Source organism: Neolamprologus multifasciatus, chromosome 1 (assembly GCF_963576455.1).
Source record: "Neolamprologus multifasciatus chromosome 1, fNeoMul1.2, whole genome shotgun sequence".
In the NCBI taxonomy this organism is placed as follows: Eukaryota; Metazoa; Chordata; class Actinopteri; order Cichliformes; family Cichlidae; genus Neolamprologus; species Neolamprologus multifasciatus.
The window spans coordinates 13,305,022-13,324,768 of record NC_140439.1 but is presented as its reverse complement, the minus strand read 5'-3'; the positions used below and the strand labels follow the sequence as shown (position 1 = coordinate 13,324,768).

General features: G+C 42.8%; 1 protein-coding gene across 1 annotated transcript; it reads right to left on the bottom strand.

Annotated features, from left to right (window-relative positions):
* Positions 1-1,768: 1,768 nt before the first annotated feature.
* Positions 1,769-19,658, bottom strand: vegfd (vascular endothelial growth factor D). Its single transcript, XM_085167593.1, has 8 exons — positions 16,505-19,658; positions 6,331-6,532; positions 6,130-6,250; positions 4,234-4,303; positions 3,974-4,101; positions 3,773-3,885; positions 2,737-2,902; positions 1,769-2,039 (listed from the first exon to the last, which is right to left on the bottom strand). The coding sequence occupies exons 1-8, from the start codon at positions 16,616-16,618 to the stop codon at positions 2,021-2,023; spliced, it is 933 nt and encodes a 310-aa protein (XP_085023719.1). The 5' UTR covers positions 16,619-19,658; the 3' UTR covers positions 1,769-2,020.
* Between the last annotated feature and the right edge of the window lie 89 nt (positions 19,659-19,747).

Sequence of the window (19,747 nt, the reverse complement as noted above, 5' to 3'; positions counted from 1 at the left end):
GACTCACTTACCTCCTTAAAACATGCTGCACCTTTCACAGTTAAATGCACTAATTAAAGCATAAACTCACCATCAATGGCTCTGTGCACCAAAGTGTTTCCTGAATTTTACAGTGTCTCTATCTGATGGGATTAAATACAATGTAATATGGGCAGCACATCATAAAACCTCAAAAGATCTGCAAACAGCCAAACAGGGCACAGCACTGCTTAAATGAAATGACTACTGGATTACACGCTGTTGCTCTGTGCTTGACAGAATCTGCGATTTTAATAAGGAGGGAAACACCTGCTTTTTATCAGGGCTGGGTGAAGCACAGCTCCCAGTTTTAGCACTAGCAGGTGTCTTTGAATCTGTACGTCTGCTGCCACTGATGTTCCTGGGAATATTGCTTTCTTTTTTTCAGTTGCAGTTTTCTTTTTTTGAGCCTGACCTTTGTGTTTATATTCAACTACTCCTCAGAAGCTTGTCTTTTGTATGAATGTGCATTTTGCTGTTGTGGGCAGGTCCATATAAACCCCAATCCACCATTCTGCTTTAATGTCTTGAACTTAATCGATATATTTACACGAGTTATTGGCAAATGAATAGCATAAGTCCTTGAACTCGGAGCAGCAGACTTGGCTGTCAGAGGAGTATAACCAAGGGCTCATTCAAAAATGCATTTGCAAAAACATAAACTCCTGATATAATCCTCACTGTATGATGTCAAACTGGCAAGATATGTTATAGCAGTGGTTCCCAAACCTTTTTTGCTAGGCCCCCCACATCCTCCAACAACACACACCCATATTTTGTTTTCAAACTCCATAGCAGTTTATTCCACACCTCAAACCTTTTGTAAACAATTAAAAAAAAAAAAGTTAACTGCAATAGAGTACAGGTTGCAATTAAATAAACCACTACCTTTTTTGAAAAAGCAGAAAAACAAACATCTTTAATTATTTTACGTATAGTTGTTTTTGTTTTGTTTTGTTTTTACTGTGTAAGAATATTCAACATTGCTCTCAATATATTTTTCAAAAAATGTCTCTCTGTGCAAAATGGGTTTAAAAACAACCGTGGGATACTGTTTGTCTGTGATTTGAACTGAGCGAACAAATATTGGCAGGATCAGTGTTTTGCCAAGGTGGATCTGGTTTACTCCACCTCCATTACAGACAATTAGACGTGCAAGTAGTGATGTTTTTGGGAACCACTGTGTTATAGCAGTCAAGAGAAGGGCTTTTGAACTCGCAAGCCAAACATATTCATGTGCGTTTAAGTTTGAAACTTCTTGGGTCATCATGCAGGAGCCCTGCATTTAACTAATTACAGGGTTCAGCAGTCACAGTTTACATTTCCCACACTATATGACAAATGCTTTCTGTTTTATTTTACAGATTAATATATGGCTAAGCTGACATTAAAAGAAAAAATTAACACAAAATATTTTTTTAATTAATTATTTTTGACTGAATATTTAAAAATATTTAAAAACATGAACTAAAGTCAAAGGAACAAGATAGTCGGGATTTAAACATATATCTGAAATAACAACCCTTGACTCAGTGGGTGTTGCTGACTGTATGACTGCATTTTTTTAAGAGTGACATGTTTAGAAAACATTTCAAATAGATATCTAAGACAAGCTGAGGTTGTCTTATTTCGCAGGGGCAACTTGTAATTCCTGGTTATATCAGTCTTTATTTTCAATAGGGAAAATTAACCAGTACCTAAAAGGAACAAAACACTTTTTAGTTACTTATGAAACAGTCCAAACATTAAGTTCAAATTATAAAAATAGTCTTTTAATATAAACTATTCAGTGCATAAAACAAATGTACAAATCTTCAATTTTACACATTGATTAAAACAAAATTAAGCATGTTAAACATCAATTAACATGGTCATGTGAGCTAATATAATTAGTTAAAGTGACCTGCATAAATAGGACTGTAAATAAATTATAAGTCTTTTTTCTCTCCCGCCTATACATCCTTGGAGGGAAGGTCGTTGTAGTTTATTCCACAGTGGACGTCTACTTGGGCCATCTGCATCTGTGAAGACAAGAGGAGTCATTTAGTTCACGCCTCCTTCACCCTGCATGAACCTGCACTCAGCAGGAGTGGATGTTGACATTCATCCTGCATAAATAGCTGCTAGGAATAACATTATTTTACTTTATACAGCATCTCTCTTGTGTTTTAGTCATCTTCATCTCAAAATTTCAGTATTTTCTGTTTGAAGACTGGCTTCTTATATGTGTAATGATACTTTCCATTGCAGATTAGTATATCTGAAAAACCCATCATTAGTCAGACAAGCCTTGGAGACATGTGCCATCATTTCAGCTCAAACAAACTCTCACCCATCTTTGCCCATACTGGGCTAATCACTGTGGCAGTGATAAAGATGGCTGCTGCCGATGTGAATCTGCTCGCTTGCCAAAAAGTGGGGGGATATTTTTTGCTGAACAGAAGCATTTTGGTTAGCGGTAAGTACATTTGCCCTCAAGGTTTTCTGTAAGCAATTCCCAATAAGATCTAATCAAACGGGCCATTTTAAACCAAACCATAATCATTCCCCAAACCAATTATTTTTATTGCCTGAACCCAAGGAAACCGTGACTGAAATGTAAAATTATTATCCAATGAAGCTTTCTGGGAGGCTAAATTCTCCCACGAGTGCCTGTTGATAACTTCCCTTATAGATAAAAACTTTTATGCATACTGTTAAGGTCCCTCCCTGGTCTACCTGCATGATGCCTCGTCAAAGCGTTGATGCTTGTGGGCACAGATAGAGGAGTTCACTTGACAGCGATGGGTGGTTCTTGACTGGAGCGTTGGCTCAGTTCTAGGAAGACAGTCACAACGTTCCACGTCTATCTCACAATCTGGCATCCACGAACTGAGCGGAAGCTCTAAGAAAGACAAAATAATGAGGTAATTTTAGAGCACAACCAAAGTACGACACGATTAGCTTAATCACTGTATTGTCACAAGGTTATACTTTGATAATCACCTTGCTGAAAAATGAATTTACAACTTTGATTAAAAAAAATGGAATTATGTGTAAAATGTAAATAAAATCTTAATAATAAATAACCCAGATTTTATTCACAAAAGAGCACAGAAAACATATCAAATATTTAAACTGGGAAAATGAGTTATTTTAAGAAAATATTTGCTAATCCATCCGGATTGTTATCAGTGCTCATTTCAAAAGCCTCCTTCTCTGCTGGTGTATCTGTGCATTAGTGCCTCAGGAATTGTCAGTTTGCACATCTGGAAGGCTGAAATGTACTTTTAAGAACCACATATGCTCCCATTGACATCCTTCCTCTCCCAAATATCCATCAGTTGAACTCATCACTTTAATGACCTTTACAGACTGTTGTTAAAAGAAGAGTGGACGCTAAACAGACATGGTTGTGTTCCCATTTTTTTGTGATGTGCTACTGCATCAATTTCAAAATAATTTACATTTTTTATGTATTTATGTATTTTATGTATGTTTAAAAGTTGTTCTCAGTTTAAACATTTGATAGGTTGTCTGTGCTGTGAAAATATGGGTTTAGAAAATTTGCAAATCATCACATTCTGCTTTTATTTGCATTTTACGCAGTGTCCCGAGTTTTTTAGATTCGCTGTTGAAGTACTAGTTCACACAAACAGAATTAGACCTTGTTAGGTGGGATCTCATGCCAGTCCCGTCTGTTGCTCACAGCTACACATTTGATCCTAACAATGGAACTATTTGAAATGACAGGAACATCTTTGCATACACGCACCCGGTGTACTGGAAGGGTAAGGTATGCATCTTTCAGATGAACAGTCCCAAATGAATCCACTGGCACACAGTCTCTTGGAGTCCTCTGCCTGTGACAGCTGGCCCAAAGCACAGCTGCCAACAAACAAAATCACTTGAAAAAGAGGAAAACAAAAGATCAAACAGATTCAGCTGAGAAACACGAGTGGGGTTTGGGACTCACCCATTGCCCCTGTGAGGTTGAGCGTTCCGTCGTATTATTGCAGGCTCCAAACACTTGCACTCTGTATGGTTCGCAACTTTTACTAGCACAGGTTCTGGTACAAACTTGAATGGGATTACACTGAGGACCTAATAATATAAAAATACACACACATAATCACAAATATGCAGGTTTCACTGACTGACTGATGACAAATCGTGGTGTAATTAAAGGATAACTGAAAAGAAAATCTCTTAGTCTTCTGAGATGTGATCACTTACAGTTTTATTGACATATTCAGTAGTTGTGTTTCTGCAGGTGACACCCTCTTGATTGCAGCAGCCACTACATCTGTCAGCAGCAGCAAAACAAGTAAAGTGAAATGTATGCACCTCCAAGTACGCGGACTGAGCACCAATCATTTTTCTTGTTTTAAGATAGTTCTTCATGTCTAAATGATCATAAAATATAACAGATATGGAGGACCAAAACTGCCAAAATGAAATGGATGTGCTAGTAAATGCATCAGAACATCAGCAATGTTCTTGGAGAAACAACTGTTGGTGTCCATCAGTCTGGGAAAGTTTATACAGCCATTTCCAAACAATCTGACGTCTGCCATTCTACAGCTAGAAAGATTATTCGCAAGTGGAAAACATTCAAGATTGTTGCCAATCCTTCCAGGAGTGGATGTCTCAGGAAACTGAGTCCGAGGGCAGTTACTGTAACGCACGGAGGCATTTTTGCAGAAATGGAGTCTAATTAACTCCTCTCTATACAGTGTTGGGGAGTAACAGAATACATGTACCGGCGTTACGTATTTAAAATACAAAATATGTACAAAAAAAATACAAAATAAAAACTGTATTCCTTTACAGTTACCATTTAAAAAGGTGGTATTCAGAATACAGTTAATTGTTGAAATAAATGGATTACATGGCGGTCTTCTATTTTTGGTAATTCCACGCTGGTGGAAACCCAAACAAAACACTCATTGAGAGGCTCTAATGCCTGTGACTCAATCTCGCAGCCCATGTCACCTCTACTTGCGGCCGCATAATGACGTGAAGAAATATTTTTAAAAATTATTATTAAAAAAATTATTTAATATGAAGGCAATCGGCAGAGTATTACAGGCATCGCCCTAAAGCATGTAGCCTCATGGGCAGTGTAGTCCGTGCTGCAGGGAGAATGGACTGCCATACCCGTTATGTGTCTGTGAGCGAGGGAGGGAGAAAAAGGAGAGTCGAAACGGAGCAGAAACGGGAGCTGGAAGCATGTAAATATAATAACTACTGCAGCCAAAAAGAGTGTCTGACGAGCCCAGTTGTAAGTAAGCTATTAAGACTCGACTGTACACTGTGTTCGTGTTTTCCTCCGAAACAATAAGTTCAGTTAGAGCAGCCTTTCAACGCCTCTCTGTCTCTTGTTAGCAAAGCTGACCCAGATAACAAAGTAAAGCTAGTTTTCAGCTACGAGCCCGACACAGTACCCGACGTATTAGCCAGAGGTCCCTTTACTACGGTTCGGAGCCGCGGACCTGTTTTATATACACGCAGAATAGTTTTCTATACGAGATCGCTGCAAAAAGTGCAGCCTTACCTAATGTCCACCCTACTGTTACTCATTTTATATTAAGATTTAAAAATATAGTTGCTATTGGTATGGCGAATAACCTTCAGTAATAGTAATAAATCACACAGCAATAGTACATTCATGTAGTTGTAAAATACTAATATAATGATAATATATTAAGTAATCTAAAGTATTCAGAATACTCTCATTAAGTAACGTAACAGTATACATTACAAAATACATTTTGGGGCATGTATTCTGTAATCTGTAGTGGAATACATTTTAAAAGTAACTTTCCCAACACTGTCTCTGTATTAAAGTATAGAGATTTGAATGTGAAGCAATCTGTCCAACATCTAAAAGTTGGATCAAAAAGGGTTATGCAACAGGACAATGATCACAAGCACAACTCTATAACAGAAAGGCTGAAAAAGAAAAGACTCAAAGTGTTGCAGTCAAAGTCCAGACCTTAACCTGATTGAAATGCTATGATGAGAACTACACAAGTCCTGTGAAAACCTTTCAGTTTTTTCAGTGTATACGGTGATGATCCCTTTTGTTACTGGTGTAATTTCTGGATTCATGCTCCATCTTAAACAAACCTGTGGACAGACACACAAGGTGGCTTGAAGAACACTGAGTGGTCGGTGCCCAGCTCCTTAGCCACGTCAACACAGGTTTCCCTGGGCATGCACTGTGTACGCTGCCACTCTTCGTCTATGGCTTAATAGGAAAAATGCAATGATTCAATGCAAATAAAACACAAAGCCTTGCACATTACATGAAATATGTAGATATCCAACCTGTAAGAATCTCCAAGCTGTAGGATTCAGCAGCAAAGCGTGTGGAACGGTGTGACCCCACTGAGAGAGGAGAAGTGAGGGTCTCTGGCTGCTGTAATCTAAGTCGACACTTCCACAGTTTCCAGTCAGGAAAGTCTGCGAGTCGTAGCAGCTCATCCAGGCTCGAGGACGACCGCACCTTCCTTTCCCACTGTTGCACTCGCTGCAATGACAGAAATTCTATCTGAGATCTTTGGTTGTTTTGGGATGGAGGTTTTAAATCGATCCAATACTGGGCATTTCTATAGCTTAAATAGGTACACTAGATCTATTAGGAGGAGCGCACAAGTATGATTAGAGCCACCTCAGTGATAAATGGAATTTCTTATTCAGCAACTTTAATTAAGACATCATGCTTTAAAAGATAAAATACAGGTAGCTCCTTAATTTTGTTTTTATTTCTTTTTTTATTAAAATTTTTCTCATTTTTGCCTCACTAGCGCCACAAATGTGTTTGAAGTGCAGACTTGGAGCATCACTTTAAGGGGTTTGACAAAAGTTTTGGAGTAACTGCTTGAGGCTTACAACCATTTTTAGAGGCTCAAAACTAAAGTACTAGAATTTAAGGATTGAGTTTAATACTTGGATGGAAATCCTTTGCAGTGTAGAGGAATTTCTTTCACTAAGGTATTAATCACATTATTTCATTGTTTTAACATGTCTGACACTCATACTTAAGACAAATGGTAGGGGGTGTAGCAAAGATGTTGGGGGGAAAACAGGAACTCCAGAGGACCAGTCTTTTGTCTCTTGAGGACTCTGGGAAGTAGCAAGGGAGTGTGAAACAGCTGTGTACTGCCTTTTGTTCCTGGAGAAGGTATTTAACTGAGAGGTTGACTTTGGCTCAGTGAGACTCTGCTGACCCTGCCCCGTGGTCATGCAGGGGCTTCACAAGCTTGTTTGTATGTTCTTTGTGTGTGCTTGGAAATAAAAGAATGTTAGCTACCGCTCACCGCTCGTCTGCAGGCTTTATTTAAGTGGGAAACTTCCACAACAAAATGGCGCTGCGAGCAGGGTGGTCCGTGTGGTCGCTGAACAACGGTTCCGTGAACGGGCTGATCACCCCTGAGGGAAAAGGTACCTTTGTCCTACCAGCTGTTGAAGCGAAGGAAATGGAGGAGTCACGGAGCCGTGTGTTTCAGTCACCACCGAGATCATCGATTTTGAGGGGACTTCTGCAGATGGGTGAGTTGTAGCTAACTTGTATACAGTCATGGAGAGTTTTTTGTCTGGCCGAGGGGGGGAACGCTGGCCGACCCCGGAGTTCGAGTCTCCGGGAGGAAAACCTGGTGGTTTGAGGCCCCAGGCTTGTGTTGGGTACGGCTCATCACAAGGACAGTGGCTCGCGCACGTTGTTGGGGAGAAGCCGGCCCAGACCTGTGTTCGGTCCAAGTACGTCACAGGAACGGCGGTTCGGGTACACTGTCGGGATCCATCTCTGTGTACTATAGTGCACGGAGTGGCGGTGTTCGTTCCTTGGTCCGTAGAAGGCAAGGGCCTCACGGGGGACGCCTCGTGTAGTAAAATGGGATCTAGATCCAGTAGATCGGCAGACCTTCCACCAGGCGGCCAGAGACAAAACTCAATACGTGACTGTGGTAAGAATTGAGTAAATGTGTAGTGTGTAAGATTGCAGAGAATGGTTGTGTGGGAAACGTTGATGTGTGTGTAAAAAACAGTGAGAAACGGGGTTACAAAATGTTGAAGATGGGGAACAAAAACAAAAAAAAAAAAAAAAGAGAGAGGAGTGTAGAAATGTGTGTAACAGTTGTTTCCAACTAGAGGGAGAAGGTGGTACTGCAGGCCACCAGCTCCCCTAGGGTGGACACACACGAATTTTTTTTTTTTAGCAGAATTGTTGATAAAATAAGCAAAATAGGAAGAGGGTTTGGTTGTTTTTCAACGTAGAACAACTACAATCTCTCTGGGTTTTTAAGAAAGGGGAATTCAGAACCAGAGAGGGAGATGTGTTGTTTTAAGCAATGAGAAGAATGATCAAAATGTTTCAGTGTGTCACTTGCAGGTGAAGAGCAGACCTGGATCAATTTTCCACGTGCAGCAGTCGGAAGAAAATTATAGGTTAACACCATTAGAAACACTCAAGCCAAGTTTTGGCTAAATTGTTTTACAGCTTAACTTCCATGTGTTTGTCACCCTGAGAACACAAGCTCCAAGAATCTCTCCCTGAAGACAAGAAATGCAGTTCCAGAACAACGAGATGGATCTCAAGAGCTCACAGCAACATCCTGAGCAGTGAAGAAAAGGTCCAGCAGCAGCAGCTGTGCAAGACAGCGACAGCAAGGAGAAAATGGCATCATCATGACTGGATGGATGGATGTGCATTTCCAACGAGCTGCACCTTCACTGTGTGTGAATGGACTTTTGAAAAGACTGCTTGAGTTGGACATTTGCCACTTTCGGCGCAAAAATGGCAAAATGAGACCGTGGAAAACAGGACAAAGCTGAAAGACAACTGACTCTCACTGGACTGCTGCAAGGGGGAGAGATGAGATGAGACCACAGTCAAAGGAGAAGGGGACAACATGGAGGAAGGCTGTTGTAGTGTGGGAATAAAATTTGGGTTTAGGAAAACTGGGAAGGAAAAAACGACTGCCTTGCGTGGAGAATTGAAAAGTGTCTGGAGCACCGCAAAAAGGAGAGGTACACAAAAATTACACAAACAGAAAATGCATTAATCCTACTAACACAAACACACATGCAATGAAGCTCATGAAGACCAAATAGCATCTTAAGCATGCATTTCTGTTACCATCATCTTGTCCAGTTCACTTAGTGGGTTAAGCAGTGATACATAGACTAGTGAACTAGTATTATTTTTGGGGAAGGATGATTGAATCATTGCAGGGGTGAACAGAATGCTGCGGGAGGGTCAGATGAGTGGGGACTAATAGATTATTGAGTTTCTGGTTTCTGATGTGTGAGGGAAGTCTTATCGTGACACACATCTGGGTACATGGGGAAAACAAAAACTCATTTTCTAATAGAATATTGCTGTTGTGTGAGGTGTGGGTGACTGGTGGATGAAAGTTTTGGGGATTTACTGATGCATTTTCTTTTGGTACCACTTTGAACCTGCCAATTAGTTTTTTTGTTTTTTTTATCATTCTAAGGGAGTACGCTTAGACAACTTCTAAAAGAGGCCTTCATGTTTTTTTATTTTTAACAGTGCACTGAGATTTTTGTTTGGCAATTTTCTCTTTTTCAAGCAGGCCTGCAAGATCAGAAATGAAAGCGCTATACAACATGTTGATCAATCGCAAGTGAGCTTCTCCAAAATTAAAATGGGCTCGGGAGAAAGCCACTTATTTGGGACAATCAGAAAACAAGTCCCTGTCAAAAAGGATTCAGCGAGGTAATCCAGTCTAAATTCTTTTTTATTTTTTGAACTGACGTCATTGCTGGCAGTAGAAACTTATTGCGACACAAGAGGTTCTGCTATCAGCAATAAACACGGGGATTGACTGGACTGACAAAAAATTGACTGACTTGACACCAATATGCAAGATTGCACCTCCACCCAGAGAGACAAAAGGGTGGATGTATATATGTATGTTTCTTTTACAGGAGCAGAAAGGTGACAGCAACATCCTGGGTTGCATGGGCTTTTGAGCCGTGCTGACTTAACCTTTTAATTGCCACTTTCTGTGTCTTTGTGAATTTACCAGCGGTGTGTTATTCATGACCTTGTATTGTTTACAGTGCAGAGGTCACTGTGAGAAAGTGTGCATACAGACGCGCTGCGCTAACATCTATATCACTTTTTCCACAGCAGAGGGCTAATCATATGATCTAATCACATGATTTACAGCAGGACACACCACTGGCTAATGTTTTTTTTTCTTACAACAGGGCCTGGAGTGAAGCTACTCCAGGGGAGAAGCCCTGAGAATTTTTAAGAGACAATGCACAACTTCATTGTGCATGTCTAATTGTGCTAAGCTAACATAGGGCAAAAGAGGGTTTTTTTCCGGGGAAGTTTTCATTTTTAAATTGCAGGAACCATGACATGAGGGATATGGAAGGATTGACTGAGGCGCAGATGCAAACTGTGACTAGGAGAGAACGCTTCAAGTGGACCAGTGAGAAGCAGGGACCATCTGCAGGACAACAGACAAACGACAGTGGGCTTCCAAAGGATTATCACGAGGAGATTTTGAACAGCAAAATCTTAAAAATAAAATGAAAGAGTTTCGACGTTGACGCTGAGGAAGACAACTAAGGTGTACGACGTGCTCTGCCTTAAATCTACAGCTGCGTTGGAACAGAAATCGAGGGATGGAGAGAGCGTGCTAAGCTCCAAAAGTGACAGCGCAAGGAAGATCAGCGTTGGAGTTATGACTCTGTAAATGGCACAGACGCCAGGAGCCATGACTGTGACAGAGAATGACCACCTAATGCTGTTTCACTTTGCCATGCAAAGTACTTTGACACTCTGGAGAAGACCTTTCCTCTGTATCATTGTTGTTTCCATTTGCATGTGAGAGCTTAGATTGTGGGGAAGATTAAAGATGAACAAAGGGTGGTGGGAGAACAGTGAAGTGAGGATACACAGTGTGAAACTCCTTTAAGTGTACAATAATGTTGATGTAATATGCAGAATGTCAGGAAAGAAATTCTGGTTTAATGTGATTCTTGATTTTAGAATCAAAGGGTGGGATTGTAGAGGAATTTCTTTCACTAAGGTATTAATCACATTATTTCATTGTTTTAACATGTCTGACACTCATACTTAAGACAAATGGTAGGGGGTGTAGCAAAGATGTTGGGGGGAAAACAGGAACTCCAGAGGACCAGTCTTTTGTCTCTTGAGGACTCTGGGAAGTAGCAAGGGAGTGTGAAACAGCTGTGTACTGCCTTTTGTTCCTGGAGAAGGTATTTAACTGAGAGGTTGACTTTGGCTCAGTGAGACTCTGCTGACCCTGCCCCGTGGTCATGCAGGGGCTTCACAAGCTTGTTTGTATGTTCTTTGTGTGTGCTTGGAAATAAAAGAATGTTAGCTACCGCTCACCGCTCGTCTGCAGGCTTTATTTAAGTGGGAAACTTCCACAACAGCAGTCAATGAATGCTTTAAGACTGGACCCTGTGAACATCATCATGTGCTGCATTAGGTCTTTACTGCAGCCACCTTCAGTTTCTCCCTGTTTTGGGGTCTTTCTGCCTTCAGTTTTGACTTTCCTAAATGCCAACCAGATGGTTGACTAGGCCACTGAAGAAAATCCAATTTTCCCATTATCCTTAGTTAATCTTGGTTTCATCTGTCTAAAGAATTTTGCTTCAACCAGAACTGATCAGGCTCTTGTAGATGTTTTTGTCAGGGATCCTGGGTCGGTGACCCAGTGTTTTCAGTTTTGTCACATTTAGGTTATGTTGCCACATCAATGCTTTCACTTCCTGTTTTTCCCCGTGTCAGCTTGTCTCTCGTGTCATTAGTCAGATTATGTTCAGCCCTGTACTCACTTGTTTCCAATCATTGTCATCATTCAACCTGTGTATTTAAGTTCCTTGGTTTCACCAATTCTCTGTCGTGTCATTGATGTTATGTTGTCGTTTCCGCCTTCGTTCAGTCAGCCAGCCAGTCAGTCCTTCAGTCAGTCATCCAGCCAGCCATTTCCTTCCTCTGTTCTGTTTGTTAACTCCATCCACGAGTCCCGCGTTTGGGTCACTTCCTCGCCTCCACTCAGCAACCCCTGACAGAATGGCACGACCCGTGCCACGAAGACACGTTTTCGGCCCAGCGGACTCAGATCTGTTCGAGCGGCAGGAGGCAGCGCTCTCCATTTGGGCGGAGAAGCTTAAGGAGAAACAGCGGGTCTTCGCGGAGCGAGAGCACATCTTCGAGGGAACTCGCCTGGCTCTGGGCGGACCTCGGAGACACCGCGTTCTCCCACCTGCTGCCTCACCTGCACCGGAGCATTTGCCGCGGAGGGTGGGCGTTTCACGCCGCGCTTCGGCCGCTCCCTCTCTCGCCGCTCCGCTCCTCGCTCATACACCCGCCGCCTCATTCGCCGGACCTTCCACTTCGCCACGGCACAGCGGCTATGCCTCCAACTTCGGCTCAGAGGCGCCCGCGCCGGAGGCTCGGCTGTGTACCCCGCCCGCTTCCTCTTCCCGGAAAAAGCGGCGCACACGCCGCCATAACATGGACTATTTACAGCAACTCCCGGTGGTGAGTTCCACTGACTATTTTCCACCCTCCTCATTTGATTCTCCACCTAAAATAACTAATAGACTCATCCCCGATTCATGGGGAGTTTCCCTTCTGGACGACGATGTAGACTGGGAGGATTTTTTTCTGCTCTGCTCCCCCAAAGACTGTAAATAGTGGTGGCAGAAAGACCAGACCAATCCCCAATAAGCCTACACCCAAACCTGTGCCAGCTCCCAGGACGAGGGCAGCTGTGACCCAGTCTACCTCCACACCCGCTCCTGTTTCTCGGGTGGGGGTGACTGGTGTCCAGCCACCTCCCGTGCCTGTCCCAGTGCCCAGGCTGAGGGCAGCCTCAACCCAGCCTGACCTCCCTGGAGGCTTGGAAGAGCTAACCGGTCCACCTACTACTCCACCTCCTGATCCAGCTTTTCACGCCCTTGCACTATCACTGGTTAGGCTAGCTGAGGTGTCCCCTGCTCAGGCACCAGCCTTATTAGCCCAGGCTGCAGCTTTGTCCCCTTCAGTAACCCAGTCATTAGCTCAGCCATTAGCCTCGCCCACCTCTGTTCATCCCTTAGCTTCCCCACTCCAGTCAGTTCCCTCGCCTGCTGTTCAGCTTCCAGCCCCGTCAGTTCACTCGCCTGCTCTCCAGTCTGCTCCTGTAGTCCAGTCTCCTCCTGCTCTCCAGTCTGTTGTAGTTCAGTCCCCTGTCCTCCAGCCGCCCCCTGTCCTCCAGCCGCCCCCTGCCTCCCGGTCGCCCGTCCTCCAGTCTGTCCAGTCTTCTGTAGTTCAGTCACTCATCCACCACCCTGTTCAGTTCCCGGACCTGCAGCCACAGCACCCAGAGCCAGCTGTGGGCCCTGCCTGTCTCCAGCCAGGGGCTTCCGTGCCCGCTGGCCCTAAAGCTGTGGCTCCGTCACCCCCGGCTCCCGTGCTGTCGCCTGGTCCAGACTCAGCCTCAGCTTCTGCTTCGCCTGGGCCAGCCTCAGCGTCAGCTTCTGCTTCGCCTGGTCCTGCGGCTGCCGCGCCGTCGCCCCAGCCACATTCTGGACATCATCGCCGGCGTGGCAGTCTTCCTCGCGGCCGCCCTCCGGACCTGCTCAGTGGCCGCCGCCGCCGTCTTCCTCGCGGCCGCCCTCCGGACCTGCTCAGTGGCCGCCGCCGTCTTCCTCGCGGCCGCCCACCTGTACTGTCTCGTCTCGGCCACGGGCCACGCGGCCGCCCACCTGTACTGTCTCGTCTCGGCCACGTGGCCCACCTGAACTGTCTCTGTGTGGACTCCGTCCCTCCGTCCTGGGCCCCCTCCGCCTGCCCTGTTCTGGTCTTTTTCTCTTTTGGCCGTCGGGTGCCGGCCTTTGAAGGGGGGGGGGGGGGTACTGTCAGGGTTCCTGGGTCGGTGACCCAGTGTTTTCAGTTTTGTCACATTTAGGTTATGTTGCCACATCAATGCTTTCACTTCCTGTTTTTCCCCGTGTCAGCTTGTCTCTCGTGTCATTAGTCAGATTATGTTCAGCCCTGTACTCACCTGTTTCCAATCATTGTCATCATTCAACCTGTGTATTTAAGTTCCTCGGTTTCACCAGTTCTCTGTCGTGTCATTGATGTTATGTTGTCGTTTCCGCCTTCGTTCAGTCAGCCAGCCATTCAGTCCGTCAGTCAGTCAGTCAGTCATCCAGCCAGCCATTTCCTTCCTCTGTTCTGTTTGTTAACTCCATCGATAATAAAACACCAACCTTCACCGAACTATCCACGAGTCCTGCGTTTGGGTCACTTCCTCGCCTCCACTCAGCAACCCCTGACAGTTTTAAGGCAAATTGTGTATTTGATGTGACCAGTGGTTTGCATCACATTGTATTCACTCTGCAGTTACATTTATGAGTCTATTGATTGTGGACTTTTTTCCTATTCAAGTAACTTCAAGGTTAACCTTGGGTTTTTTGTATTACAAAGGTAGCTCAGTGTTAGACACCATGGTAATTTATGCGGCAAATCTAGATTAGAGATCAACAAGTATGGATTATTCAGTCACCACTTACTGATTCGGTTTTTCAGAGAAAGCTGATACTACAGCTGACCTCTGTGCATGAATAGTAGGAGGGTCTACAGTAATTCCTTAGTGTCAAATGTCTGTGTTTCCCTGGTGATCGGTAAGAAACATATATTAGATGAAAGTTACCAACTTGGTTTTTTCCCGCCGTTTGCAAACAATTTTACAACAACTCATGTTGTTCTACTAGAAGAAATCTATTATCTTAAACAGAGCACCTATTTGCAACCTACTTGCTGAATTTATACGAAATGCATATGTAGATTAAGCCTACATTTGAATTTTATTTTTATAATTTATTCTGTACTCCAACACTAAGCCTGCCGCGACAAAGTCAGTCAATTATTCAGTTATGTTTTAGCCTCTTAAAATGGGGAACTATTCATAAATATGTCTGTTAATTAGGAAAGTTTTGTAAAATTCCTTGAATTAAAGGTGACAGTCTGCACATCTTGATCCTTTGATTTAAAATCCCCTGTAGTGGTATACGGGTGCAAAACTGCAACAAAAATGAATCTTTGCCAATAAATTACAGGAGTAACTTAATTCTTTTCACTTCATGTTAGGCAAAGTGTCATACTTTCAACGTCCGACATCTTGACAGTCACATGGGGGTATAAGCAACTTTTAGTGAACAATGAAGGATTTCCTGGGAAAATCCCATATGCTAATCATTAGCATGTTAGCCGTTTCACCATTAGCATTTTACAAAAACACTGCCTATCCTGTATGCACATCCTTCGAGAGCTGCTAGTGTGGCGTCAGACTCACTGGATTAAAAAAAAACAACCAAATGGAGCATAAAACTAAATTCAGTAACAGCTGCTACAGAATACTTGTTTGTTACATTTCCCTGCCTCTGAAGACTGCTTAAAGTTTCCTAACTGTGCTTCCTGTAAGCGGTTTCCTTGTTCACCATTTAAGCCCATGTTGGCCAACACGCATATGCCAGACTTACATGAACACTGTTTTTGTTTGAAACTCCATAAACAACTGTGACTCAAAACCAAAACGCTGTACGTCATGCCACCGCAGAAGTGATGATGTTGACAGAAAAATTGAAAATACAATGAATAAGACATGTGAGTAACCTTTTATGAAACACAACCAAGTTTTTTACTCACTCCTCGCACGAAATCCGTGCGAAAGGATTACAATGTTTAGTGCTCTGTTGTTATGTTGACATGCTAAAATAGAGTAAAACACTAAAGAGCAGAGGATGTGAACTACCCAAGCAGGAGAAAGGAGAGAGTTGAGTTAAAATTTTGGAATTCCCAGTCCCATTTTTTGTGGGGTGTAAGTCAAAGCGTGACACCAGATGGTAGGTCTATAACAGGGGTGGCGGCACGGCAGGATGGATGGTCACGGGCTCCACAGTGCTCGGTTTATTTCCTCTGGACAGCTATATGGATCGAAACCCTCTGATGGGATCAGAGTGTTACAAAAGAGGAGGGTGGGGCAGGTTTGATTCTACTTAAATGTGAAAGACGTCAACAAAAAAACGGGAAGGGACAGAGAAGAAAGTTGGGAACCTAAAAGAGGTTGCATTTTTTGGTGTGGAAATGACTGGTGATGAAGGAAATTATGTAAAAAAAGAATGAGTTAAATTCTTTTTTAAAAATCCCTCAAATGTAACTACCATGTTGATGTACATTACATCTTTCAGCCGCACATTTACAATTGTGGTTTCAGCTGCAAATAAACATGTTCACATGTGAATTTAATGTGATCGCAGTAACTGTGGCAGTATAAGTTTGTAAGGCAAAAACAAGGACGAAAGAAGGAAAGAAGCAGCAACAAATGAAATGGCTCACTTCAATCAGCTGAAGTTACAGATCAACTTGCACTTTTTCTCACAGACATTTTACATGTTTTCATAGTTTAGACAGAACATAAACGTACAAACGAGCCACACTCACCCTGTTTGCTCCCTCCCTGTGTGCGCTGTGGCCCACATGTATCCAGCTGAGCTCCACCACTAGAGTCACCAAGCAAGAAATTCTCCACAGAGTCCGTTTCATCTTCATCATCATCCTTTGACTCTCGCTGTTCTTTCTGAGGAAGCAATATGATCTTGGTTCCTTCTGCTGCTGGCAGAGAGCACTTAGAGCTGGCTGCCTCTCTGACTCGGTTTCCCAGACCAGCTGAGTTCTTCAGACCACACACAAACACAAAGTCCTCTCAGACCAGGTATGTCCAAAACAAACTCTTGGTCTTACAGACGAAAACTAGTGTGTGTGAGCCAGGCGTAACCTGTCACGGCCACCCAGACACCCTCAAGCCAAATGGAGAAATGGGGTGTTTAAAACAAGCACCTCTTCCTGTTGAAGCTTTAATAAGAAGCTGAGACGTCCAGTTAAATGCTGAGGCTATTACAAGTTAAACGTTGCAAATTACCTCAGACAAAACGAAAATGAAGGTTATCCTGAAGACTTCTTATCAACACACTCTGTTTTAAATTCAAGGCCGATGATATGCTTAAAGGCCTGTGGCTGGATAAACTAAACAAAAACCTCTGTGTTCAGACTTCTAGGTTCCTCGTAACTGCTATGTTACAGTATCCCTATTGCAAATTCACCACTATCTGTCTTCATTTCTTCCTGCTGTGGTGTTTCGATGCCTCTTGAGTTCCAGGAGGCTTGAATGCCTGTCTTTCTTTCACTGCTGCCGGTCTTGCAGCCTCAAAGTGCAGCTTTTTATGTTCCTCGTGTTCCCGTTTTCCCTTTTTTAATGTCCGTCTGTCAAGTGATCAAGTCCCCTGCCTGTTAAATCCCCCTACCAATTTCCTTTCTTCTGAAGCTGCCAAACCACACACAGCCAAAGAGCAATACCATGTGTTTTAAATGTGATCCAGACCGCTATAACATGTAAGGGGAAACAAGATGCCGGCACCACCCCTGTCTCACAGACACCACACCCACACACCCCTCCAAGCCCATTTGTCTTTGAATGTAATCCACTAGCAACATGTGTGCTGTGAGGACATATAAATAAAATCAATTATTTGTATGACTGTGGATTGCTTTAAAGACTTTTATGTGGTTTATTAGGTTTTAACTGGGCACACACCAGTACATTTAAAGAATCTCACTTTACTTTTGTTAAATTATTCCCTTATAAAAGCAGTGATTCTAAGACAAAAGCACATGTTAAGTTTCCCCCAAATTATCATGTTATATTATGCTAAAACTTTTATTTGTGATGTTGAGAGGGAGGAGAAGGCAGAGCAAACTGGGAAATGAAAATGTGTTTAGATGTTTGTGGAAAATGAATCTCAGACGCTGGCTGAGAAGAGACAGCAAGAAGGGGAGAGAAGTAGGAGCACAAGGCTTGCAATTATGTACATTTTATTTAGCATAGAAACTTTTATTGTGGCTAAATTTGGACAGAAATGCTGACAAACCAGTGTGTAAAATAACACGGATGATTCTTATAGTGGTTATTGATCAAACCTTAAATCTTTCACTTTCATTTCCGGCACCAAAGAAAGCATGAGTACATCTGAGAAGTGCATTTACACATGGCATCTAGTCTATTAATCTGCTATGACTATGCAGAAGTCACCACTCATGTCTTTATATTTTGCCAGGAAAATGGGAAATAGGTGCAACAATTTACTGAAACATATTTATACATACATGGAAATACAGTATAAGGCAAATCTAACAAGTTTGAAGGTCAATTTGTGCTTTAAAGCTAGAGATAAACCAAAGATAGATCAAATGAAAGGTCAGATACATCTCTAAGGTCCTGTGTCAGGTTTTTCTCCTATTTCTTAAGAACAGATAAAAGAAGTAGATACTTTTTCCGGCTTTGTTCTTTTGTCCTCCATTTCTCCTGTCCAGTTTCCACAGTTTGTTTTAAGGACACACTGCACATCATGCTGACACCTCTTCAGAAATCACCTTGCTGGTACATAATTACTAATTTCTGTCTGTCAAACTATGTTTTCTTTGGCATTTTTCAGAGATTCAGCTACAAAAATGGTAATAAATTGTGTATTTTTGTGAGAGGCTGCTAGTAACAAAGTGCCAATTTAAAATATGTTCTTTGTTAAGTTGCCTGTTATGTGTAACAACAACACTGGCTTATCTCTTGAATGATTAACTGGTCAGTATTAAATGGCTTTACAAAAAATAAAACAGTCAAGAAAGTCTGGAGAATTGTTGGTTCAGACTTTGGAAGCAAAATATAAAGAAATGAGGTGTGGCTCAAGACTTTTGCACAGTGCTGCAACTCTCACATAAATGATAATGATTGTCCCCCGATTGAAACAGCTCCACAGGTTGTTTGTGCAAACAGCAACCCTTTGAAACACTTTGTTGACAGTGACCTGTAGTGGCCATAATAACTCTGTATTAGGAGTTGGTGGGGTTTCTCTGGTGTGGTGTCACGGGGTCTGCTTCTGTTTTCAGCACAGGTAGGCGGGGTGGTGTGTCACGGGATGCTGACACACCGGTGGTGCATCAGACGTCATTTGATGAAGCGTTACTTAGGAGCAGCGCGACTGACGTCTGGTGTTGGAGTATTGCCACCTCTTCGAGTGCCGGATCCATCACCCGCTTACCTGTCAGCTGTTTGTGAAGCCGCATTTCCGGGATCACTACGGAGATCAATCACAGCGTTTCTCCCACATCCCGCCTGTACAGCCAGTGTGACAAGTCCACCCTGCGTGCGCGGGTAACCCCTTTCCCTCCGAATGCGTGTCAGCCCCCTCCCCTGGTTTCCTTCTGTTTATTCATCAGCATACTTATCTCATCCCGTGTAAATAAGTTTGACACAGTAAATAAAGAGCACTCCCTGCATTTTCTGCGCTTCTGTGTGTTCTGCCATAGAGTCCGTTCACTCAGCATAACACTCTGGGAGTGTTATAGAGTTACTCTCAGTTGAGTGAGGAGGTCAGGGTAGTCTATCCATTTCCTGTTTCAAACTGATAGCCAGTGTCTCTTCTTACCATGGCCACTGCATTACCATAACCTTAACTTCATGTTAAATGCAGGTCCTCTCCTTTGATTCAAACCCTGCTACTTTGTACCAAAACACAACGAAGTTCTTACAAGCATATTTCCTGCTGTGGTCATTTCATGTAACAAGTTTAATTTAATCACACATAAATCAAAGATTAATAAATAAAAACAAGTTCTCAAAAACTAAACTTTTCC

What these genes read in the sequence shown, in the direction of transcription:
- vegfd (XM_085167593.1), bottom strand. Translation starts at nt 16,618, where the DNA reads ATGATGATGAAGATGAAACGGACTCTGTGGAGAATTTCTTGCTTGGTG. An exon ending in CAGCTTGGAGATTCTTACAG is followed by an intron (nt 6,251 to 6,330) that starts GTTGGATATCTA and finishes TTTCCTATTAAG; the next exon opens with CCATAGACGAAGAGTGGCAG. An exon ending in CAACCTCACAGGGGCAATGG is followed by an intron (nt 3,886 to 3,973) that starts GTGAGTCCCAAA and finishes GTTTGTTGGCAG; the next exon opens with CTGTGCTTTGGGCCAGCTGT.